Here is a 25282-nt window from a genome sequence, read left to right on the forward strand (position 1 = left end):
AGAAGTGGCAGTTTGAGTCATAGCTATGTTCATCTCTGCATGGCATCAAGCCCAGCATGGGTTCCTTAGCGCAGGGGGGTGGCACACACAGCGCACCACAACACACACCGCTGAGGGTCGGAGCTACCTTTGGGGCACTGCAGAGTTTCCACTGGCATCTGTGACCTGAAACTCCAAGCTGTCTGAATTCACTTCCTGTGATGGATTGATGACATAAAGTATGGTTTTGCTGTTTAAATCCTTTTGGCTGAACCCTTCCTGAATAAATCCACCTGGGAAAGAAAAGAAACATTCAGGTGAATCAAAAGCCTGTTAATAAGAACCACATAGCTCATATAGACTGCTTTCAACTTTTCTTTTTGTTGATCACTTAGAAAATTTGAACTTACAGAAACGTGGTTTTATAGCTAAACAGCAACATCCTAGCTCGTTATAAACCCCAGCCAGTTTCTTCAAATGTGACATGTTTACCAGATGGCCAAGTTCAATATTCCTCTTTTTTTTTTATTGACACAAACAAAAAATAATTTCTCAGTGGCAGGTATTAAGAATCATCTCTAACTCCTTGAGGATTCATGATGGGCACGAGACTCGGGTTTTCATGCAAAAGCTTTCTTACTACATTCAAACCTTGCCCAAAGTTAGCTAAGAAACTTTTATTTCCTCTAGCAAGCAAACATTAATAGGGTAGATTTTGGAATCTGGTCTGGTATGTCCTAAAATACAGAGTTTATAGAAGACAGCACCTGTTGTTACATTTTCCAGGTAGCCATAATGAGGACCTTGTAAAATCTTAAAAATTATTTTGTCATCTTCTGTATTAGGGTCAGATGCCTTCAGGGACCTGGCAGTAATATAGATCCCGTAATTGCCATTCTTCAGCAGTTCCACATCAGAAAAGCAACGGAGATGAATAATTTTTGGTGCCATTTTGTCCAAATGATCCACCTAAATGAAAGTTAGACAAATGTTTATTCATTTTACAGCATCAGGTTATTCTCTGTCCTACTTTTGCTAAAAGCACAGTAGCCTGCTCAGGGTGGCAATAGCCACTTTGACTTGCAGTCTGCTCCAGAAGAAGTCTGATCTCCAGTTAAGTACTACTTCCCATGAGAGGTTTCCAAGCCCAGATTACCCAGTAGCTTGCTGCATGCAGCAGGATACAGCACACACTGGGGAGGGCACCACAAATTGTGTACCTCTGCCCTGATGTCCCACACTCCCCATAGTCCTTCTCCTTTTTGATGTAATTTTCTTCATAGCAAATGAAAACTCCAGCAAAGGTTTCTCACCTCTGTTTTACAATAACAAGCATGGAAACCTAAGGATTATGTCATAGTCATAGACCTGGCCAATATGTCTCCTCAAATCTGTGCCACCTTTCACAACTGATGAATCCTCTAGCACTCTGCAATGGTTGTTGCTGTTTCTAGATCTCATCTTCTGCTGAAACGGCACACCTCACTCATCCTATAACTTCAAACTTTGTCATCAGGAAAAGCTACGAGGCTCTTTGTTAGTATCAGTGTTTTGAAACGCACAGAATTTTGACATACAATGCAACCCGGCCTGCTTTACATACTGAAACATGCCAGATAGATATATACAAGAAGTCATAGCAAAGGTATCTAAGCCTATGAGACAGTGGGAAGAACTTGAAAATTAAGGAAATAGGAACAGTAAGATCCTAGCAAAAGAAGGAAGAATCAGAGCAGGCATCTTACAAAGACTTCCAGAAGCAAGACAGGCTGTTCAGTTGTGGGAGCAAAGTGGCTGTAATTCAAGATTCCTGACATGAAGATCAACAGTCATCCTAGCATCCCTCACATGCAGATCAGTGGGTCAGGGTACCAAGTGGGAAAGCAGAGCAAGAGGAAGTTCATTCCTCGCCATAGCTGGGCTCAACTTTAGGGTTGAGATTTCTATGTAAAATATTTTAGCAGGTATAAGTATGTACTTGCTTATATCTCTATAAGCAAGATGTCTTTATTCTCTTAAATACAGTCTCTCTCTTTGCAGTCTATAAAATTCTTTGCCTGAGTAATGCATTGTGGCAAGCAGTTAATTCTCCAGGTCAATTATTCATGGAACACAGAAAGCAAACATTTTAGCTGATAAATACCTCATTTAAATCATAGCCTGCAGCAAGTACCAGTTCTCATCAAAATTACTACATTTTTCACCTTATCATGCTATATATCTCTTTTAAGTAGGCCTGTGGTCACACTTGCCTGAATGGTGAATGCCACTGGCTCGATCTGCACCCTCCCATTCACGATGAAGCCTTGATTAGTCCTATCTGTTGCAACAAATGTAAATTTGTCAGTGTGGGAATCCCCACCTCGGTGCTTGTATGCAACATCCCTGTTGTCCACATCTTGCTGGGTGAAATTGTACTGCAGTAGCACAGCCCCTCGATAATAGAGATGACCATATTGGGGGAGCTGAGCCAAGAGGAAAGTAAGGTTTTCTTTGGCAGTGTCTGGATCTGAAAGCTGCAGGACATCAGGAGAAAGGAGTGCCATAGCGCCTTCCACTAATCTTAACCCCATGTTCCTAGATAGCATGGGCAAAGCTTGGTCGACTGCCTCCAAAGAGATCATGAATGTCCCATGCTTAGTCTTCAATCCATTGCTGATGATGAATCTGGCAAAGAGAGGCAAGGTAGTCTTCAGCATGTGTTCTTGATTCACCATGTACTGAAATGAAATGATAATACACACCTTTACTACAGGACTTGCCTGTGTTGGTACTGCAGAAGTAGCAGAGCTGGTCTGAGCTCAAACCCAGATTGTGAGTGGGGTGAATATATAACTTAAAAAACATGAAAGCAGATGGCCAGGTATATGGCAAGAGTTACAATGCATCTGCAGGAATCTGAGTAGATGCCAGAGGAATGGCTTTGAGGATATGCACATCAGTCTCAGCAGTCATAACAGAGCTGATCTAATCTTCTAGCTCAGATATAGATGGAGCAAATCTAAAATGGCAGGCTGGCTGGGGGGCTTATTGCACCCTGTGGCATACCTACTTGTTTGAACACATCCTTAAGTATATCTTCACTTGGCTACCTGGCAGTGGCAACTGCCAGTGGAAGTGTTGGCTTTGTCTACAACTTACAGAAAGAGGTGTGTGAAGTGCATGGTCTGCCTGGACAATGGGATTTTTTTGTTCACTGTTACAAGCCTTTTGTACCCAACAGCCCCAAAACTATCTAAAAAAGCAAGCTGGAAAAAGATCCATCTTTATCACGCTTCACGGGTTTGTTTAGACACTAAATGTATCTGTAAATTTCTGTACATTCAGAGGAACTGATTTATGTTTCTTTACAAAACTCAAATAAGGTTTTGCTGAAATATTAAAATTCTGTGGGAGATACTGGGCAGAACTATACAAGTTGCTAGGATAATTTTAAAAATGTAGATGTCTATACCATGTGTTTATCAAAGGGTCAGATCTGCAAAGTTCTTATTCCACGCTGGGAATTTCTATTAATAGCAGCATAGTTTCTTACAATTCTCCCTCAAGCAGTAATATTTATTTAGATATACTAAAGATTTGATTATGCTCTACAGTTGATTTTTCTTTCCTAAAGAAGAGAAAGATAAAGGTGCCCAAGGCTGGAGAGAAAATCTGTTGGAAGCCTATCAGCTGGGTATGGGCTTTTGCCATACAAGTGCAGCATGTTCTGCAGAAAAGTATTACCAAATTTAGTTGTGGATAAAAATAAAGAGAAAACCAATCTTTTAGTCTTCAAAATTCATCCTAGCTTTCATTGTCAAGATTATTACTTAAATATTTTTTCTGAAAGCAATTACATTGCACATTGTCATGCCTGTAACAAAAACTTGTATATGAAACTAAAAATTGCTTTGAAAATGTCTCATGATCCTTTGTGCCCCATCACCATATAGCATGTAAGAGTTACCTTTCTACAGAAGTTTCTGTGGTTATGCTGCATAGTACATGCAAAGCATCTTGGAGAGTGGTTTTCACCCAGGTGAGTTCTGCCTGAGTCAGAGCAGAGTCTGTTCTGCAAACAAATTTGCTTGTGGTAGACTATTCACATTCCCTGACCTTCCTTTTTCTCCCACCCTCCAACCCAGTGCTTCAAATGCACATACAATTACATTTATGCAGTTATCGTGTATGGGACAGTGTTATGGGATGGTTGTTTCAGACAATATGAGAGCCAGCCTAGCTGGCTGCTTTCCACCTAGCGTGCTTCCACTATATATAAGTGAAATGGGGACTGGTTGACATTTAGATTATCTGCCTCCTATTGCTTTCTTGACTGCAGACCTCAAAGAAGTATTTAAATAACTACAGGGTCAGAACCTGGCCTATTGTTGTGTGCCTTGAATGTAAGTGACCTTCAGTAGGTCATGGAGTAGCTTACTGTGTCACACAGACTGTCCATCTAAAACTCCTCACTGCCTTCACCAATTCTGGATGATTAGGGCTTGATCAACTTGTAAGCTGGCAGAATGCCATGAAACAGATGGGAATGAGCATAGGCAGACCAGGGACTATATAGCAGTTAGAAGTATGTTTACTGAGGATGGTATTCCCAGCTGGGAACCTAGAGACATCTGTCTGCACTGACCTAATGCTGTTGTGCTAATGGTAAAAGTGTTGTGCTATTAGTAATCTAGCTGAAATAAAATACAGAACTAGAACAATGATGATAAATACTATGCTAAGGAAAAAAAAAAAAAGCAAAACACATTCAGTCAAGACCTTAACCATCTCTCAAAAGGTCTGGAAGACTGCAGTGGAAGTGAGTTATTTGATGGCTGTAAAATCATTGGGATGATGTCTCAAACAATATTTAAGTGAAAGACTTAGATAATTCAGTTCATGAAACTGAAAATTTGTCCAGTCTTCTACAGAATAGCAAATACGAGCAAATGTCCTGGTTACATACATCAGACTGAAATTTACGATGCAAATGTTGTACACCACTTGATTTCACAGGTGATGAAGCTGCCTGTGTCCAAGATGTCCTTTTTTATGCACTTTGGGAGATTTTGGTTGTTTATTTCTGGTTTATGGCTGCTTCATCTTTTCCTTAGGAATGGAGAGCAGCCAATATTCTCACTCTGATGAAATTTAGGGGACAACTCTCAGGCACAGTTAGGAGGACATGTTGCATGGTTTGATTTCACCATTACCAACATTTCCTGCTTTCTGCAGTTTGATGGCAACAGAGTTGGCTGTAGGACCTACCATCTGTCATGGCATTTAAAAGATAAAAATGGAATCATAAATAGTGCCAGCTCATTACAAAATCGAGCCAGCGTGTCAAAATGGAGGACATTAACATGTTCTTTTAGTATCCTGCTGCCAGCGTCTGATGTCAGGTTGCTAATTACTTGAAGTCATCTGTCCAAACAAGCACTGCCAAATCTTTCTTCCAGGCCAGCAGCACCAAACAATACAGGCAAATTTATGTCTGAAGGAAGTACTTCAGTGGAAAGTAAAAATCTGATCAGTTAATCCCCCCCACTAATTACCCATATAATTAATGTAACCATTCCTTGTTTAAATAATAATAATAATCTGCCACAATATTTATATGTCTACACAAAGCCAAATTCTTTTCCAAATGATAACATCAAGCAATATCAATTATTGTGATTAAAATAGTTATTGAATATCAATATTTATTAAAGCATCATAACCTTACTTTTATAAGGCTGACTTTCTAGTTTGGTTCTTAGCCATTGGCCTAAACAGAAGACATTGGGTTTATCCACATGCACAGTTTCCCTAGAATTGTTTGGTCTGCTTTCATTAGTGTGGTATAGAAGTCATACTGATGCAAGCCACTCCTACACTGCCCAACCTACGGTTGGCATGACTGCAACATTACTGTCTAAGCTAATTCTAATTTTGGTCATAGTGTTTCACAGTTGAGAAACATAAAGCCAGAGAATATTTGTTCACTTTTTCTGTTATGACTACAAGTGGATCAGACAAATCTCCTAACTAGAACTTCCACCACATTGAATTTAGTGGAAGGGATAGTTTAAAATATTTCAACTGAGGAAAGCCCCAAAATTACTTTTGGCTTAACTCTAGATAATGTCTCCTAAGCTGCCTCAGTGTCATAGGGAAGCTTATTTGATGTCTCTATGCCCCACTTGCTTGACTTCCCTGCAAAAAAGTTCTCAAACTGGAGGATGCAACATGTTCTTGAATCTTCATCATGCATCATGGAAAATACCATTCAGATCAGGAATCTATTAATGAGAGAGTGCAAAAAGGGGTCTCTTCTGAATTGCAAATCTTAGGTGCTAAGTCCTTCATTTTTCTTAGTCACAAATCGAAAAACAATAAGCCTTTATTATTGTGGGGAAAATTTGAATTTTACAGAAAGTCCATTTTCTGTCAAAAGCTGTTTTCAGGGGAAATTGCCAATGCTAGCAAGAAGTTAGCATTCTTCCTTTAGAAACATTTTCTTTATTTCTGAGCTTTTTTTTTCCTGCCTTTGCTCTCTTTTACAAAACTGTCCCTGAGACTTTGGGCAACAATACATCTACTCTGTCTTTATCTCATGATAACTCATTGCATCATTCCACTCTATAACCAAGGGAGGTTCATTTAAGAACAAAATAAGGAAATATTCACTTCAGGAGTACACGTAGTCTAAGCTGGTCTAAGGAGAAGGTTCAGAACCAGGTGAAAGTAAACTTAAATATCACTAGGCTGCTGTACTGGGCCTAGAGGTAACCAGGTTTACCCCCAAAAATCCAATTGTCTACATGAATTTTGGAGCTATTGTGGTGTCAGAATGGGTAAGTGGACTGGTTTTCAGTGTGTTCAGGAACTACTTATGGATTCAAAAGGCCTGGAACTGAATGAATATGATAAATAAGAATAGACAAGAAAGCAGTTACTTAATACCTGGATGGGCCAGTTTTACTACATCCAGCTATAGCAAGAAACCAAAGGAAAATTCCACAATGTTCTTAGTCCTTTCTCCCCTCTTAAATCTTAACAGCTGTGTATGTTTGGGTGCTATAATAATATTGAAGCTAGTATCACTGAGTGAATGTGGCTCTGGCTACAGTTTCAGCATCAATTAGAAAATGCATTTATTACCAAAGCAGTCACAACTATGTGTATTATAGTAGAAATATCTTTGCTATATAAATATTGAGAATTCCCACAGAGCTACCACCTCTTTTTAATAATTTGTTTGGGGGTTTTTTTGTTTGTTTGTTTTGTGTTGTATGGTTTTTTTTAAATACCCAAGAAATCCAAGGTGAAAAGTTTGGGGTGTGGGATGTTATGCCTTACCTGAATATATCTTCACGGACAACTGCATTTGTGTTGTGAACATAGCAGACTATCTGTCTTGCTATATCCATTTGACTGAAGCTTGTAATGGGGATGCCAGGGTAGCTGACATACTCTATTTGTCCATACTGGGGTGGAGAGGTTATCACATAGAGGAGTTCCTCTGGTTTGTCAGTACCGTCCAGTGCAAGGAGGACATCGGTTGTAATGTAGCCCCGATCTCCTTTTGGCACTCTAAGAGGTTTTATGGAAACAGCAATGTCTCCTGCAAGATAGACAAAACAACACTAAAATAGTTGAATTGTAAGTTGATCTCTTATGCATTATTTAGCCACATACAAGCCATCACCAGTAGAAAAATCATAGGACTGTAGGATTATAGGGAATTTCAGGCTGGAAAGGACTTCAGGATATCTCCAGTCCAGCCTTCTGCTCAAAGCAGGGTCAGCCACGAGATAAGACATAACCAGGTTGCTCAGGGCTTTATCCCACTGGAGCCTGAAAACTGCCAAGGATGGAGATAGCACAACTTCTCTGAACCCTTGTTCCAGTCTTGTCAGGTTAACTTGGTCCAATTTAGGTTTCTAATAGGGATGCAATAAAGGAAGAGAGACCGTAAGACTAGAGTGCAAACCTGGGAGACAGAGTGGTTTCTGAACAGTGTTTTGCCTACATTATTGCATTCTTGCCTTTTTTCTGTGCTTTGATTTACTCAGGCATAAAGCTAGTTTCAGAAGGATATTTTCAACTCTATTTGAAAAGTAGCTAGGAGTCTTGGGAGGCAAGGTATAACACATTGCCTTAGGCTGAGACTTTGCAAATCCCAGGATCACTTCTTCACCAGCAGGAACATCAGGGCTCTGGCCAGAGGTGAAATCCAAGCAGGCAGACTTTCAAGATCTGCAAGGAGATTTGCCAAGGGCCTATATAGTGCTCAGGGAAGGATCAGGACATATACTCAGATCATTTTTCTTTCAGAAACAGGTACTGTAAAAAGTCGAGTCTGGTAGAGCTTTACCCTTTTCCATGTCCTTGATATTTATGTAGAAGTCCACAGCTGGGGATCTGTTGTACCCATCCCACAGATAAAATGTGAAGCTGTCTTGGTTCTTGGACCCTATAGCTCCTGTATGGACATATCTCACATGGTTCATATCCAGTTCTTCCTGAGTGCACTTCATTCCAGTTTGGAGAGTCATCCAGCCGTGGCCTACCTAGAAAGAATAAACATCCTTCATTAAACAGATAGTCTCCCTTGCATCCTCCCCAGTTAATTGTATTTCTTTGCAGACTGTTAGTGGCAGCTACCTGGCTTCCCTTCTAAGCAATAGAGTCTTCCGTCATAGTAAGTTTGGAAGAGCATTAAATAGCTGGAGGTGTTCCCAAGCAGCTATAAGGCTGGAGAAGATACAGTGAGCATGAATAAAATGGAGTAAATGGAGTTTAGCCACTTTTACTCCAGGAAATACATTTCTGCACACATCTCAATGAGACACCAACGAGATGAAAATGAAATGGTTCCTGACCCAGCTTATGTTTTCTATTTCTTAACTTCACAAAGCTGCTCTTGGTTCTATCCCAAACCATACCTCAAGGAGTATCAGAAATGAACCTATGGGGAACTTCAGGGAAGCACAGAAATTTAGAGCCCCAGAGGTCCTCTGACAGAAAAATGTGAATTGCCCAATAAAATTTCCTGCTTTTCTTAAGATAGCATAGTACCCTATATGGGACTGACCTGTATATTTGACATTCAGCCTAGTAACAGTGTCACTAGCTTTGGAGCAAAGGCTATCAAGGACAGAGAGCTCAAATACATGTCGGTACCCTATCTGTTCAAACTGTCAGACTCCAAACAGTAGCTGTCTCTCACCCTAGTCTGTGGGACCCCTTTCATTCACAAGTCTCGTGTGATCCACAGGGCTCTTGCAGGGATCCAGCATCAAAATATTTTGCAGGCTCACAGGTCTTAGAAACTGGGGGGTTTTTTTCTATTTTCCATTATTTTTCTATTATATAGGTATGCAATTAAAACCAGGCATTTTTTCTATCTTTGTTCCTGTGGCTTATCTTTGGTCAAGAGATGGTCATCTCTTTCCTTCCATTTCTAATCTTATTTTCTGCCTTTCCTTTTGCTATATCTTTTCCATCTTCTTCCTTTTTTCCCTTCCTTCCTCCCATACTTTTCTTCTAACTCATGATTTATTACTCAGTCTTCCACACACATCTCTCTCCATTATTTATGAACCCTGAAGTAACTGAAGTAATGGCTTACTTGTCACTTTTTTTTGATCAAAGACTTCGCCCCCCACCCCCACCCCCCACTTCCCAGCTTTGATGCTTGGTTTTCCCCCTCCATGGGCTGATTCTCCCAGCATCTCTCTCCATTGTCACCTCAGATGATCTGCCATGCTTTTCACCCTCCCTCTCCTTTTGAGGATCTGGCCTTTAGTGTCAAAGCCTCTGGGACAGCATCATTTTTTAGTTCAACCACTCTTTCAACAATCAAACTGGACACAGCGATCTACTTCAAAACATGACAGACATTTGGGAGAAAATGAAGGTGAACTTCATTCTACCCTAAAAAGGGAGAGTTCTTTGCATGCCTGCTTTTTTGTTGAAGTACAAAGACTAACCTTGAGCTGAAGCTGACCATTTTCTGGAAGTCTTTCAAATAAGTAGTAAATTCTCTCCCTGGGGGTATCTTTATCTTCTGCTGACAGAACAGCACTAGAAATTATTCGAGTTTCACCCATGTTCACCTCTATATCATTTTTCCTGCAAAAATTGAAAGTCATGTATTGATGCAATAAAAGAAAAGTAACCTTTCCAACACATAATTTCTCTGCCAGCAATATGGATTACCCAGATACTGACAGAAATGACAACTGCAGAAGGAATGGAAGGAGGGTGCCTATTTCAGTTCAAAATAGAAAAAAAGCAAACAGGGTAGACCAGCTTCTCCTTACAATGGCGAAAAACAACAAAGCAGATACCTACAACAACCTGGGATTTACCATGTTTGTCTTCTTCCCTTGGGCCCTATTCTGCTTACCTTCATACAATTTATAAGAAGAGGACAATGTAAACCAATAGGCTGTATTATACGTTACTGCTACTATAGACCATAGCAATACTGGCTGTAATGAACTGATTGTTCATTAGAGAAAAGACTGCCTTTCAAATGACTAGTCTATCACTGCTCACCTTAATCTTTAAAGACTCTACAAAAACCTAACTGACTTCTTCTCTATGCTCCCCATTGCAGATTTTTTCCTTGGTTCTTGATTCAGAAAGGTAGGTTAGGCCACCTGTTCCTTGGCAGAAATGACTATCACTAGCCACAAATAAAATTTGAGGCAGCTCTGGGAAAAAAAATCCCACACAGTTTGAAATTCAAGCAGACTCTTGCTCCAGGATGATTCTCAGATTGTGTCTCCTCTGTTTCCATTCTCAGCTAGTAACCATCCTCCAGTTTGCGTCTGCACAGCCTGCTTTATCATTTTGCTGTTAGCTGTCTTATATTTTTGCAGTGTAGCAGTCGAACAGTATTATTAGACTATATAAAAGTTTCAAGGAGGTTGGAGGGGGTTCAGCATATTCACTCACCCCAGGGATGGGACCTGCTTAAGCTAATCTGCCCAGGGGCCATGGAGCAGGTTGGAAAAGGACAGACTCCTTAGGCATTTGGGCAGCTAAGCTCGGGCTGGACACAATTGAGCATGTGCAAGCCATGCTATTTCAAAGGCCAAATACAGATAGATTTTTACAAGAATTGCTAAAGACACATTCTTTATATGACAGCCCTTGCCTTTGCCAAGCTGCAAGTGCCTGCTCCAAAGCAGAGTGACAGCTGAGATTTCCAAAGAAGTTGTCACAATTATTTACTGATTTTGGAAAACACATTTATTATTCTCAGAAAGAGTGGAGATTTTTTTCCTGAAGTTTCATATTCAAACTGATACGGATATGAGACATAGAAATCTCATGTTTGGCAAAATGAGAAGCAAAGAAAATGGAGTCATATGACAAAGGATAGCAAGTCATAGTAATGTCAGCTCAAGCAACCTTAATGATTTGCTCATACCAGCAATAAACATGCTGGGACTATGCAAACAGAAGGACCAGGTGTCTGACCCAAACATTGTATGAGCCAGGAAGAGAAGATTCAAACAAAAATGTAAGTGAAGATAAACACATTTAGCTACACCCTGAATGCTGTCTAATCCCAACTAATTTTTCTGCATAGCAGTGAGTTGTTTAAGTCCTTCTAGCACCCACACGTCTCATCTTGAGAAGAAGCTTCAAGGCGAATATGTGAGGGCCTTACATTCCCCAAGGGCACTCCTTACTATAGGACACAATCCAAGAGGTGACAGATTGAGTTTTTGGCAATCACTGTGAATAAGAGCCGCTGTTTGCCAGCCAAAAACATCCCTTCCCAGATTCTTCAGTCTGTTGACCATAGCTAATGGAGATGAGAGCTGAAACTCCCTGGGGGGGAAAGGTGCCCGCAGATCAAAAGGTGAGAAAAAGCTTACAGGTGTTGGCAAATGTTCACCTGTAAAACACTGCAGTGGCATAAGGGAGCTCTTACCCCACAGGAAAGATGTGTTGGCTGAATGTGGCAGCTAAACCACTTCAATGCCAAACTGAACATGTTTCGTTAAAGCACTACTGCTTAACCGCTGGCAGCATACTGCATCTCAGTGGAAGAGTAACAGGCAAGAAGCAGTAACTTATTACAGTGAAATAGCTGTTTTGCGAGTGGATGGCTCACTATGTGCTACTGTTCACAAGAGGAATGGCAAATGGTGAGATCTAACATCGCCAGACAAGGCAGCAACAGTTTCTGGATCTAAGTGGGCAAGGCTAAAACCACTTGTCTTCTTGCACTCCATCACCTTCCTTCAGAGAGAAGGGGTGGAAAATGCCGTATCAATCTTTATCATGTGATGAACAAATAGGCAATTATCAGTAATTATCACTACATGATGTGAATACATAAACTATACCCTTTATCCTAACTAGAAATGGACTTTCTCTCTTAGCATTATGTGGTGCTTGATAATCTTTCAACTATAAAACTAGCATTTGTTAATGCAGGAAGCTCTACATGGTAAACAAAACATTCAAAATTCACTGCAATGGGAAATTTAGGTCAGATCTGAAGGTAGGCCAAATATCCTAAGAGATCAGAAGTTCCCACTTTAGTGGCAGACTGCTTAACAGGCTGTGAGTCATTTCCAAAATGCAAACTTCAGAGGTTCAGAGCTATACCCCCCAAAGCCTTTGGGCCCCCAGTTCCTCATCTGCCTGCCTGGGGCTGGAAAGCAGCCGGGAGGACAGAGGGCCTGGTACTCTGTGGCAGGTCATCAGCTACAAAATGGGGATCCCAAGGGACAAGCTCCTTGTTAAAATGTGCAGGAGGTTCAGCTCTCTCACAGCCAGCTGCCTATCTGCAAATGGTCTGCCAGACAATTTCTGACCACACATCTAATTCATTTATGACTCCTAGTTTTGAACCGTAAGGGAAGTTAGTGTGTACCTTTTCAGAAATTAAATTAGGGGTGAACAATAGTTTTATAATGGAAAAGAAGAGAATCATTAAGCTGAAAGGCTTTCCCCCTTGAGGCAAGGAGGCATCAACTTTGTGGACTCTCCCATGCCAAAACCCAGAGCTGCTTTCGGAGAGGTGTTTCAGACAGGCAGTTGCCCACAGGAAGGGGAAAGCAAAGTAACTGCAGTCAATACCATAGTGGTCAGTGGCCAGCAGAAGTGTGCAAAGATCAGGGCTCTCTGGCAAACATCTTGAAGTAGGTTGTGAAAGACAAAACAAACATGTTCCCCCCGTTTTCTTTTCTCTGTTCTTTTAATATTGAGCAACATTAAAGCATGCCCTTCTTTCACTAAAAATGTTTTTGTTAAACAGGCTGATAGAGACCCACATGGAAACATCTGTATTAATATTTGTCTGTGACTAGTTATGGCATCCTCTTCCCATCAGTCACCAATTTGCTGTTTTGATCACTTTTGGATCATTTTGTCTGAACTCGTCCCTCTGTCAGAGGCAGGAACATGTGGCTTACTTGCTCAGCACTGGTTTCTCATCATTAACTGGAATGACCTTTACTGAAATGGTTCTGAGGACTTTATGTTTCCCATCTGATAGCTGGATTTTAAAGCTGTCAGTGAGGTTTTCCGAATTGTCATGCATGTACATCAGCTTCATTCCTATGCAGGGGGCAGGGGGAAGAAAAAGAAAAGGGGGGGGGGGGGGACAAATGAAAAGAACAAATAAATCTGACTCCTGCACAATCTCTCACATCATTTCACTCTGCTTCCATCACCCATCTTCCATCTCCCCTCCCCACACACCCTGGTCACAGCAAGCTTGTTTCAGCTACCAAAAGATGAGCTTGGCGAGTCACTGCTGCTCATTAATCTAACAATTTACTATTGAAACAACCTACTATTGACTCAAAGACACCAGCCTGACCTGAGTAAGGAGTGACTCCCTTCACAAAAGAGTGTCTGCCAGTCTGAAAAAGGCACATTTCTTCTCCTCTCCTCATTCCAATTCATTTTAAGAGGGACCATAGAAAGGGTGAGACTATCAGGCAGCACTTTTCTGTGCCTTAAATAATCCTCAGGGAGCTTTAAACAAGTATTGGGGAGGACAGCTGGCCTTGTGGCTGTGACCATGGACAACCAGAAGATCTGGGCTGGAGGTGGCTTGGCCACCATTGTGGACAGGAAAAAAGAAAAGCCAAGAAATTGGAAGAAAGTAAAGAACAGGATTTGGGAGAGCTGAGGAATATGGGGTGGGAACATGATATTTCTGAAGGTTCATATTAGATAGGTAGAGAGAAGAAAAAAATCTTTCTTCAGGTTTTGAGGGCTGAACTGCAACCTGAGTGGCAGGATTGAATCCATGTCCCTCTTTATATTGACAGATCCCATATTTCACTGAATGGCAACAGTCTGGAAGAATCCACTAGGTTCTTGGCAGCATTAAATACACTTTTTGATTACATGTACTTGAAAGAGCTTTGCTGCTTCAAACCAGGTTGACTGATCATGCTAAACTATAAAGCCCCAGTTCATACCTTTATAGTTAGGTATATGAAGGTATGATGAAGGTATATATTGCAGCCTTTCAATATATAAAGGAGGTTTATAGGAAAGGTGGAGAGACACTTTTTACGAATACCTGTAGTGACAGGACAAATGGCAAGGGTTTTAAACTGAAAGAGAGTAGGTTTAGATTGGACATAAAGAAAAAATGTTTTACAATAACAGTGGTGAGACACCAGAAGAGGTTGCCCAGAGAAGTTGGGGATGCCTCATCAATGGAAGTGTTCAAGGTTAGGTTGGATGGGGCTTTGAGCAACCTCATCTAGTGGAAGGTGTCCCTGCCCATGGCAGGGGGGTTGGACTAGGTGATCCTTAAAGGTCCCTTTCCAACCCAAACCCTTCTGTGATTCTATGATTCTGTGTTCATTTAGAGCAATATTTAACCCTATGATCAGTTAACATGTTTTTAAATCGGTCTCCCTGTCTCTGTTCCAGGTGCTGTCAAACATTTTGAAATCTGTTTGCTGATGTGTTACAATATTCCCCTTATTTTTTTCAGATGGTTTCCCTAGTCATATTACTACCCTTTCTGACATGTGGGCCTCTCAGGGTGATTTTATTGCCAGTTCCTAAAATCAATAGACAATATTAGCATTAAATAGTTTAACTTATATTCCTAAACATTGTCTTGGAAATACACATAAGGCAAGTGAATAAATAAGTGGTGAAGGTTCCTTATTGCGCCACCCTGCCTCATTAAAGGAATGAATGACCAATGTCAGAAGAATGCTGCACCTACCATTCCTCAGTAGCTCCATGGAAAAGTCATGAACAAGCAATTCATGGCTGTGGTGGTCATGGTTAATTAGCTGTTTATAGTGTAGAATATCATTGCCATGAACTCCATTAATAAGGAATCCATACCACGGCCTCTGCACAACCCCAAATACCAAACAGTCTTGAGGCACATCCAGATCAACTGCATTGATAACAGAGAGATCCAGCTCTTTCATGTCGCCCTCTTGAACCTGAACATGAAAGAAAAAAATATCCAATTCTTTTACATGAAAAGAAATTATAGAATTTAACATTGTTTCCTAAGTAGGGTATTTGTCATGGTTTAACCCCAGCCAGCAACTAAGCACCACACAGTCACTCATTCACTCCCCTCCCCAGCCAGTGGGATGGGGGAAAAAATTGGGGAAAGTAAAACTCATGGCTTGAAATAAGAACTGTTTAATAGAACAGAAAAGAAGAAACTAATAATGATAATGATAACACTAATAAAATGACAGCAGCAATAATAAAAGGATTGGAATGTACAAATGATGCACAGTGCAATTGCTCACCACCCGCCAACCAACACCCAGTTAGTCCCCGAGTGGCGATTCCCCGCCCCCACTTTCTAGTTCCTATACTAGACGTGACATCCCATGGTATGGAATACCCTGTTGGCCAGTTTGGGTCAGGTGCCCTGGCTGTGTCCTGTGCCAACTTCTTGTGCCCCTCCAGCTTTCTCGCTGGCTGGGCATGAGAAGTTGAAAAATCCTTGACGTTCGTCTAAACATTACTTAGCAACAACTGAAAACATCAGTGTGTGATCAACATTCTTCACATACTGAACTAAAAAACATAGCACTGTACCAGCTACTAGGAAGACAATCAGGGCAGTATTTTTGCATATAAGTGTATCTGTTTGTTTCCTCCACCCCTTTCCTAGTAGCCTTTGAACCAGCTAATGGTTTCAACCAGTTTAAGAGACATAGAGTAGTAGGTGGTTACAGTGATGAAAGGAGAAGGTGAGATAAGGATTTGGTATCAGCCCCAATTAATAGAAAAGTTGTTAGGTAAGTAAACTTCATATTCAGTGCTAGGGAATGCACAGAGGAGAAAGCCTTTAAATACAAAAATATAGATAAAAATATGGATGCATATAAATTTATGCACATACATGCACTTTTTACTTTACAGTAAGATAAGCTTACACTGCCCTAGCATGGTGGTCACAGAATTATTATTTATATTAAAAGCAGACTTCAGAGCACAGAGAGGCTATGCCAGGAACATAAAAAACTCTACAAAAAAGTTTATAAAAGCTCCTGAGAAAACAGAAGAAGCATAAAGATATTTCTGCTTTCTAGATGACTTATTTGTTTAAAGACTTGAGCCTTTTTTTTTCACTTAACTGCAAGTTACCAAACAGAGCTGTGCACTGCTCCAATCCCACTGAAGATCTGTCTTACAGATTTACACGGGATTTATCTGGGCTGTTTCCTGAACTACACAAAGTAAAGGAAAGATGCAGAGGAACAGGTGTCAGAACAATGTTCTTATTTATATTAAAGAGTGTTTTCTGGTATAAAATAATTCTATGACAGGCATTTTGATTCTTTCCTTACGGTAATATTCCTTGCTATGAATTCTGGGACTTCATCATTGGTTGGGTTGATCAGCACGAAAAATGGCATCTCTGCTGAGCGATGAAGCCCATCAGTGACATAAAGTACAAAGTGGTCTGCTGTTGGCTCCATTTGCATGTGCCTGGCTTGTACATAGTTTATGTTCAGGGCTTTCAGGTGCTTCAGCTGAAATGAAGCTAGAGATTTTAAAGAGATGATGAGTTAGCACAATCTTTTCTTGCCTTCTGGTCTTATGTATCATTAAAAAATCTGAAACTTTGTCCTTCTTCAAAGGACAAATAACTTCGATTTTATAAGTTCTCTGTCATTTTGCGGGTGAAAAAGTTACACTGCACATGTTACAGCAGGACACAAGCCCTTCCCCTGAAACAAAAATGCGTTCTTCTGCTTCTTGTGGGACTGTGCAACTTCATACTCCTCAGTTCAGTCTGCAGAACTGAGCCCAAATAACAGGTAGGAAAAGATCTGAGGTCTAAGCAATTACATTGATTGTTATTTGACTGACAGACCAGGAAAATGGGGACCAAAAGGCTCAGCAATTCTGGGTATCCATCTGGAGACATTGGTAAAAGCTGGTAACATTACAGAGCATGCCACAATCTGCTCTGCTGAGGATGAAACTGCCTTACAATGTTTGAACGTGGACAAGGGGAAAGACCCAAGTCAACTACCGTCTCTACCACTTCTGTAACTTTGCCTTGGAAACTAACATAGGACCCAGGCTTTTCAAATTCTCAGCTACAGCATTTAATTTATAGAACTATAGGTGAAGGGAAGTGCTGGAGCCTTGCCTGGGAGTGTAAAGGGGGAGGCAGAGAGAGCAGATTAATGTCTCATATCGCCACTTCTAATAGATTGCAGCTGGAATGCATAAAACAGGGATTGGCTTGTTTACTTCAAGTGCCAATTCTTCACATTTGCAGAGCTGTGCTGTCCCTTTGAACTCCTCCCATGCAGTCCCACTGCTCTTCATTTGCCAGCACCTGCTTTCCTCAATAAGCCCATATTAATGCACACACCTGCAGCTACTTCACCGGAGCCCACCACACAGCCCTCCACAAGCCCTCTGTATTTCATCTGCTTGATTACCATATGTCGTTAAGACTTACCTATACTTATACCAATGTTACTCTTCTCAAAACCAGGAGAAGGCAGTATATTTTCAATATAACCAAACTGGGGAGGAGAAACCAAGACAAACTCTAAGTCATCTGCAGCGGTGTCAGGGTCAGTAGCAAACAAATGGTTGGTGGTAAGGGCTGCTGAGGAGCCCTCCTCCACCACAAACCTTGCACCTGCACACAAACAATATGATAATCATTATTGCTTATTTATCTCATTTGACTGCTGTTTCTGTTAACAAGAATGGAAATAATAACTAAGGGGGGAAAGACAACAAATAGTGAGTTATTTTGGGTTTAGGGTTTTTTTCTGCTTACACCATCAACTTTCCTTTTGCCATCATGTAAGTAGAGAGGAAGAGGATCATGAAATTATTTTACTGATAAGTGAATAGGTATGGTTTATGGGCTGCTCAAAATCAGTTGTTACCTCTGTTTGTCAGAGCATTAATTACATGAAAGCTGTTATGAATTGCTCATAATGAACAATTTTTCATGCATCACTGCTTAATTTGCCTGCTGGGACAATGCTTCATTTCCAGAACATTACTTGGGTGAGAGCCTGCAAATTACAAAACTACTCATACATATGCTTAAATATTCTCTGAGATACATAACATATATGTGATGCTTACAAACAAATGACATTGAAAAAGACAAGCATACGGAAAGCATACCTTTAATATGTATATTACAGACCTCATCCAAAGCCCAGGAAATCAGTGGAAATTGCTCACAATGTGCTGTTGTTGGACTAAAAGTACACTACCACTATTTCCATTTTAACTGAGAATTTTTGATCCTGAAGAGTACTAGTGAAAATGTGGCTTCACATCTATTAATTTGATCCATCACATATCTAGCCTAGATTTGTCTTTATTCACCAATAGAGTTAAATATAGGTCATAAAAGATTCCCTCCCTTCATATAAGGGCCAGAGCCTAAATTTCTGTTGTATACCTTACATGCAAAAGTAGATAGATATTTATGTTTTTGCATTGTGTAAACCTGACAATTGTCTGGACCTAAGTGCAGTTCAGGAACAAGATATCGCATACTTTTACTCAGACATAGCTTACATATGCAGCAATGGACATGTATAGATGGAGGGGAGCAGATGTGAGCACTCATCTCTAAACACGTGATTTAAACATGCAGCTTAAGAGCCACAAGCAGTTACTCATACTTGCACCTACAGCTGAATTTGGTCGTTGCACTGTACCAGCAAAAGAAAAAAAAAATATTGATGGAAATTCTGATCCAAAACCTTTGTATGCTGATCTCAGCTGATTCTTTCAGATGCTAAAAATCAAACAAAAACCCTGAGTCTTTAGCCATTACAGTACTGTGTAGCCCACATTATAATGCTATAGTGAGAGAAAGCTTTCACCAGTTTCAATTGACGGAGGCTGGTTGTCCACTGGAAGTACAGTTATGTTAAGGTCATATACTGGAAACGGATCATGAAGTGGAGCTGGAGGAGGAAGAGGTCCGTCATAACAGCAGTCTTTCACATCTAGGCCAGCTTCACTGTCAGAGACAATGAAGGTTAAGATCTCAATGGAAGGAGTCAGGCCAATCTCCCCACCTGGAAAAAAGTTGCAGTTCAGAAGAAATATTTTACCAAAGCTTCATGAAGAATAATTTTGTATCCTGCAAGGACAGCCTGCAGTATTTGAAGTCAGAAGAAAACAGCAAAATTACTAGAATCCTTAATTCTGGCTGGTGGGGGTGCTGTTTAGTTAGGGATTTGGTTTGTTGTTTGTAATTAATTTTAACCAGCTTACTTTTATTCTAGAATAAAAGGGTGTAGAATAGTATATGACTGTTAGTATTACTAATAGTTATAATATTATTATTGCAATGTTATATTATTATATTGTAATAAAATTGCTAATAGCCCTTATGATTCTGTTCTTTGTGCACTAAGGCATACGCAGAATGTACATTTGTGCAGAAAGAGAGGGTTTTTCTGCATTCCTTCTCAAAGAATGTAGGAAAAGATCTTTATTTTATACTGTCTCTATGACAAGTGGTAATATCTATGCTTTTCCAGAAGAAAACATTTTTGCATACCAAGAAATGCATGTATCCCTATATGACTCTTATCCCTACGAAATGGACTATAACACGGGCTATGCTTTATTACTATACTGTATATTATGCCTATATGTAATCACGTTCAAAATGTGGACTGATACAGCATAGGACTGGGAACTGCCACCCCTTGCAAGAAGCATCTGTGGTTGAGTCTACTCCAGTTCTCAGCACTTTTGGCAGCCTGTGTCTTGCATTGCTGCAAGATATTACTGAAAGGGAAGGCAGTAACTCCCACCCTCTCTTGCAGTATCTACTGGCAGCACATTTAACATGTAGAAATTTGGGAATGCAAAACACAGGAACTGCACCCTTAAAGGTCCACTTCTGCCCTTCATTGCCTCTGCCAAACAGTGTCATTGAAATAATGTTCCTGTTATCTTTAGGATGCTGAAGAAAAGTTTGTTACGGGTGGCCATAATAAAGTATCTCCTTCTCTTCTCAAATACCAGCTGTTCATTTTAGGCAGTGCCAAGCCTGAAAATATCTCATATATTCTCCATGCTAGCACAAAATTACGGACTAATTACACAGAAAACCAGAGCCTTTGAAAAAAAAAGACTGAAGCTGTCATCAGAGGTGTGGAAAAGAGAACCCCTTTAATGCTAATGAAAGGATGAAATTAAGTAGGAAAGGGGGTTAAAATGGCCCTTGATTTCTGTAACTAAAAAAAAGAAGTATTTTTGGATTTTAAAGATAAAACCACAAAAATAACATATTTTTAGCTCTGTGGTTCTCTTGAAGAAAATCTGAACATCATTTATCTTCTGGTACAGAAATACTATAAACTGTCCAAAGGTGGGTATCCATCTAGACTGGTGAGGCAACCAAGAAGTACCTCAGGTTGTTAGCATTTCTCTAGTAAAACTTGCCATGGTATTCTTATTTACAGCATTTCATTATTTTATCTAAACATGACTATGGAAAAATGTCATAGTTGATTTAATGTCATGAAACAAATAAAAAGACTATTTGGTATCTAATTTAATAGTAATTTTGCCAAAAAAAAACCCCAAGATATTTTATCAGCAACAGTGAAAGAGATCCTCCAGGATTATGATGCATTCATGTACTCGTTCTAATATAATTTTCAGTTCAAACAGGGATTTGGAGAACACATTAATACATTTTGTAGTTGTATAACATTAGCCCTCTTTCGAAGCCAGCTTACTTTTTTCCCTAGTCAAAACACACGTGGTTTCTGAGCAGCTCCTGCTGAGCTTCTGCAAAGATTATATGGATTCAGGTTTAGATTTTCTGCCAAAAACTCTCTGACCACCTTCCAGTCTAATTCTGTCCTTAACTCACTTACTAGTGTGCTTATATGTGACTAAACCAGAGATGACATCAGCTTGGGAGAAACGATCCACAGCAATGCCAGCTTTCCTCACTATCCCATGGTAGGGCTGGCGAGCCAGCATAAACATTAGTTTCATGTCATCACTGTCTGCGTCTGTGGCATAAATGTACTCCGAGGAGAGGACTACTTCTTCACCCTCCAGGCAGTGGAGCACGGGAACAAGGCCTGTGTGCATAACAGGTGGCTCGTCATTCACAGGCAACACCTAATCAGAAAAATAATTTAAGATCTTTTATTTTTCTTTTCAGTGGAAACATGTTGTTTTAATACATTGCTTTCCAGCCCAAACTAGCAGTGTGGTATCACTGTCAGAGTACATTGAGGTCTCTCTATGAACAAAATGAAAACAGCTGAATTTGGGTCACTCTTAAAATTCAAAGACAAAAGTAAACTGAGCTATTTAATTATAGCTTGAGAAAGAAAACTCACTCCCCATATTTAAGTAGAGAGAATAATTCCAGACAGAAGAACCCAAGCTAGAGCAAGCACGAATGCTTTTCAGCTAGTACAAGCCAAATCTCCTCTCAGATTTGCCATATAAACCTGAAAGCTAGGGTTGAAATGGAAGCCTAACAAATCCATTATCTTCCAGTTTCCAAGGGAATGCAAAGACTTCCAGAAGGCAAGCTTTGCACTTTTCTACACAGGCAATTGCCTTCAGAAATATGCAACACACTGACCTTGACCTGTAGGATGAACTCTACAAAGTGGATGCCATCTGTGGCTGCAAAGAGGATATCATCAGTGAGAGACTCAGAGCCATCATGCCGATACCTGTGAAAAAAAGAAGGACTACACAGGATTCATACAAAGAAGCTATGCTTTCTGGTCATGCCAGGCAATGTGGATCCCTCCCAATATAAAAAGCCGATCCCTGTGCAAGGGTGTCCATCTAAGACTGCTGATTCTAAATCAGAGTGTCTTCAGAGGGCTTGTAGGGTCTCCCAGAAGAAGAAAACCCCCAGGGCAAACCAGACATCAACTGGGAAAAAAGGTTTCACCTGAGGTTTTGTCATCTATGTTCTCGCTGCTTGTGAGGTGTCTACCAAATACGTATGTCCTCACTGCAGTAGGTGCCATTTTCAACTAAGAGATGGTAACAGGGTCAGGGAGCTCTAATTCTGCGTGTATGTGGAAAGTTGAGTCTTGTTCTTCGCACAAATACAGCAGCAAAATTTTCATCTCTAGGTTAATCAGTGTTAATACAAGTTTTCTTGTAAAGTAACCAAGTTCAATAAACACACAACTTCCTTAAAAGAAAAAAGGTGACAACTATTGCCTTCTTCACAGGAACTACATGGCTGAGTACAGAATTCGCCTCCTCATCTGCATGGGGGAGTGCTTTATAGAGAAACCTATCTACATCAAATGTGGTCACTAGCTCCTGCTTCCTGGCCACACAACAGCTCAGTTTCCACAGTGACCATTGTGGTCCTGAGGCTCAGCCAGCAATCTTGGCCTGGAGCAGCTCTGCCAGAGCCATGCAATGGTGAGTATGCCTAGCTGTTGCCTCTGCACCTCACACCACTTCACTGCAGGGCTTTCACTCATCCAACTGAGAGACTCAGCCACCGCAAGAGGAGAAGACAGCCACTCTTCTAACCTGACTGCCAGGGTACGCAGGTCCCCGCAGGAAAGACTGTCGCCTTCATTCATGATAATGCCATCCATCTCCACTGTCCCGTGCTGAGGCTGTCTCTGCAGGAGGAGGAGGAGATGCTCCTGTTTCGTGTCCACATCAGAGATGAGAATGTGTCCCTCTGTGACAGGGCTCAGGCCACCCTCTTCCACTCTCAAATGGCTTGTAAAAACCTGCATGGAGGAGAAATGCTGAACTCGCTTTTCTGCTGCACCTCCAAATATAAACCAAACAGGGCAGTTTCAATTTGCTCTGGTATGAGGATGTGTGATACCTTAAAAACCAAAATGCCAAAAGCTGAACTCTTTTGTGCTGTGTTAGGAAAACCTAAGGAATTTACTCATAGTAGGCCCTCATACATGCAGCCCAGTCCTGATCCCATTCACAGAGGCTCCTGGCCCTCATATGCAATAGGCAACACAAAGAGGAGGGATGCCTTTTTGCTAACCAGGGTGTGACAACCATATTTTTGTACAGCCACTCAGACACCGAAGGTAGCCCTCAGCTTGTTTAGCACAAAAAATCACCTTGCACACTCAGCAGACTTCGCCTTCCACTTCAGTCTCAATGCGGACTACATGTAAGAGTGAAACCCTGATCCCATGGAAGATTTGTTTTTTATTTAAGTCAGATCAGGACATCTCTCTGCATTTCTGTTTCTACCCAAAGCCATTTCCAAGTCCTTCCCTCTCACCTTCACCACCACCCTACCTCTGGGGCTTGATTGTCCACAGGAAGAATTGTAATATTGAAGCAGATCCCATACAAAGTACCACCATGCTGATTGCTGACAGAAAAAATAAACTGGACTTGCAGCAGTTCCGGCCCAATGTCCTGCAGTGGTGGCATGTAGGCAACTTTCATATAGTTCACAGCATGCTGCAAAAAGAGAAGAGGGGTGCAAGTAAGAAGAGATAATGGGAGTAGCTGTAATTCAGGACATTAGCGACTTTTCTCATCCCCTGATTAGATGTTATCTGAACTGTCAAAATTAATTCCAGAAAATTTGCATGTACTCTTTAGCTACTGGCAATACCTTCATTAAATCAATCTTTAGGTACAAATCAGATGAGTATAGGTGCAAATACTCAAACCTGTAGCAAAAAATACACACATGGTTTCAAAGTGATAACAGAGGCAATGGCCTTACCTTCTTGATGGAGCCCTTTAAGAATGCTGGTCCCAGAGCCTTTTCTAACTGTGACTTTAAAATAAGCAATTCATCAAAGCATAGCTTTTAATGTAATGTCTCCCATAGCAGCTGAATTTGCCCTCATCATTATGAACAAACTGCACATCCTGCCTGCCCATATGAGGGCAGACCAGTGAAAGAGGCTAAACCAATCATCAAAATCTTGCATCCAGACACTCATATTAGGCATGTGATTAAGGATTTGAAGGCTCAAAGCTCTCATTATGGTACTGCAATGATCACCATTATGCAACCTTAACCATACAGCAGGATATAAACCAGGGCACTTTACTAATATTCATAAGACATCTGTCCAACTACAGAAGCATGAAAACTGAACAACAAAATCCTGAAAAAGGCCTGTTCCAGTCTGTACCATATCTATTGGTGGAGACACTGAGAAAACACAGGAAATGGTCAAGGGCTCAGTTCCACTTTTTTTTTTCTCTTTCCTTTTAACAGCATGCTGGAGCCAAATTCAGCCTACCCTAAGCAACTGCAGCCCCTGCTGGTTTCAGGAGAGTTGTGTTTACATATTGCAGAACTGAAGCATGATGGAAATCTGTTTTAAAAGCTGGAATTCAATTAGCAAAGTTTTGAGCTTCTTAAGCAGAGCACATGATAGTACTGCTCCTCATTTTTCACCTCGTTTTCCTGTCAAAAAGAAGCTGTATGCCTGTAACTTTAAAAAAATGTTTAGAACTGGTTATGGTATCAGGTAACATAACAAACCTGAGTAAATGACCGCAGTGCAAGAGCAGCAGGATCTTTGACCAGCTTGGGGATGGTGTCCACCATAAACAGCTTCCCAGCGTCTGAGTGGCTGTACAAAAATACGTATGTCACATCCTGGTTAGCAATACTGAGGAACAGGTAAAAAAACCAGTCACATAGCTCAATCTTGCACTTCAAATTAACTTCCCACTCCCAACTGCATTGAAAGGAAAAACGTTTTTCTTTCTTCTATCCTTGATATTCATTTAAACATTATCACAGAAAACTGACCACAAGAAATATTTTTCAGGCTGGCGGTGAAAAATCATTGCATACCTTACAAGCAAGCTCTGGGTT

The 25282-nt window shown here is 40.7% G+C and overlaps 1 protein-coding gene across 9 annotated transcripts in view; it reads right to left on the reverse strand.

The window, feature by feature from the left end:
- The window catches only part of FREM1 (FRAS1 related extracellular matrix 1), a 77528-nt gene that overhangs the window by 23005 nt on the left and 29241 nt on the right, over positions 1–25282 (reverse strand). For 4 of the 9 annotated variants that reach the window (XR_011323268.1, XR_011323269.1, XM_069776466.1 and 1 more), the window contains exons 12-27: positions 24944–25034; positions 23731–23898; positions 22984–23192; positions 22061–22154; positions 21333–21585; positions 19314–19511; positions 17912–18097; positions 16782–16978; positions 15182–15410; positions 13395–13539; positions 9942–10083; positions 8324–8519; positions 7306–7570; positions 2232–2646; positions 747–948; positions 128–272 (exon numbers count right to left, since the gene is read on the reverse strand). Coding sequence is in view for 4 of the 9 variants with exons in the window: in XM_069776466.1 (XP_069632567.1) it covers positions 128–272; positions 747–948; positions 2232–2646; positions 7306–7570; positions 8324–8519; positions 9942–10083; positions 13395–13539; positions 15182–15410; positions 16782–16978; positions 17912–18097; positions 19314–19511; positions 21333–21585; positions 22061–22154; positions 22984–23192; positions 23731–23898; positions 24944–25034 (3135 nt within the window). In the remaining 5 variants the exon portion in view is untranslated. Of the gene's footprint in view, positions 1–127; positions 273–746; positions 949–2231; positions 2700–7305; positions 7571–8323; positions 8520–9941; positions 10084–13394; positions 13540–13564; positions 14519–15181; positions 15411–16781; positions 16979–17911; positions 18098–19313; positions 19512–21332; positions 21586–22060; positions 22155–22983; positions 23193–23730; positions 23899–24943; positions 25035–25282 lie in introns of those variants that run through there. The other 5 variants (XM_069776468.1, XR_011323270.1, XM_069776469.1 and 2 more) reach the window with 5 other exon arrangements.

The sequence above is a fragment of the Haliaeetus albicilla genome, chromosome Z (genome assembly GCF_947461875.1).
Source record: "Haliaeetus albicilla chromosome Z, bHalAlb1.1, whole genome shotgun sequence".
NCBI classification, from domain to species: domain Eukaryota; kingdom Metazoa; phylum Chordata; class Aves; order Accipitriformes; family Accipitridae; genus Haliaeetus; species Haliaeetus albicilla.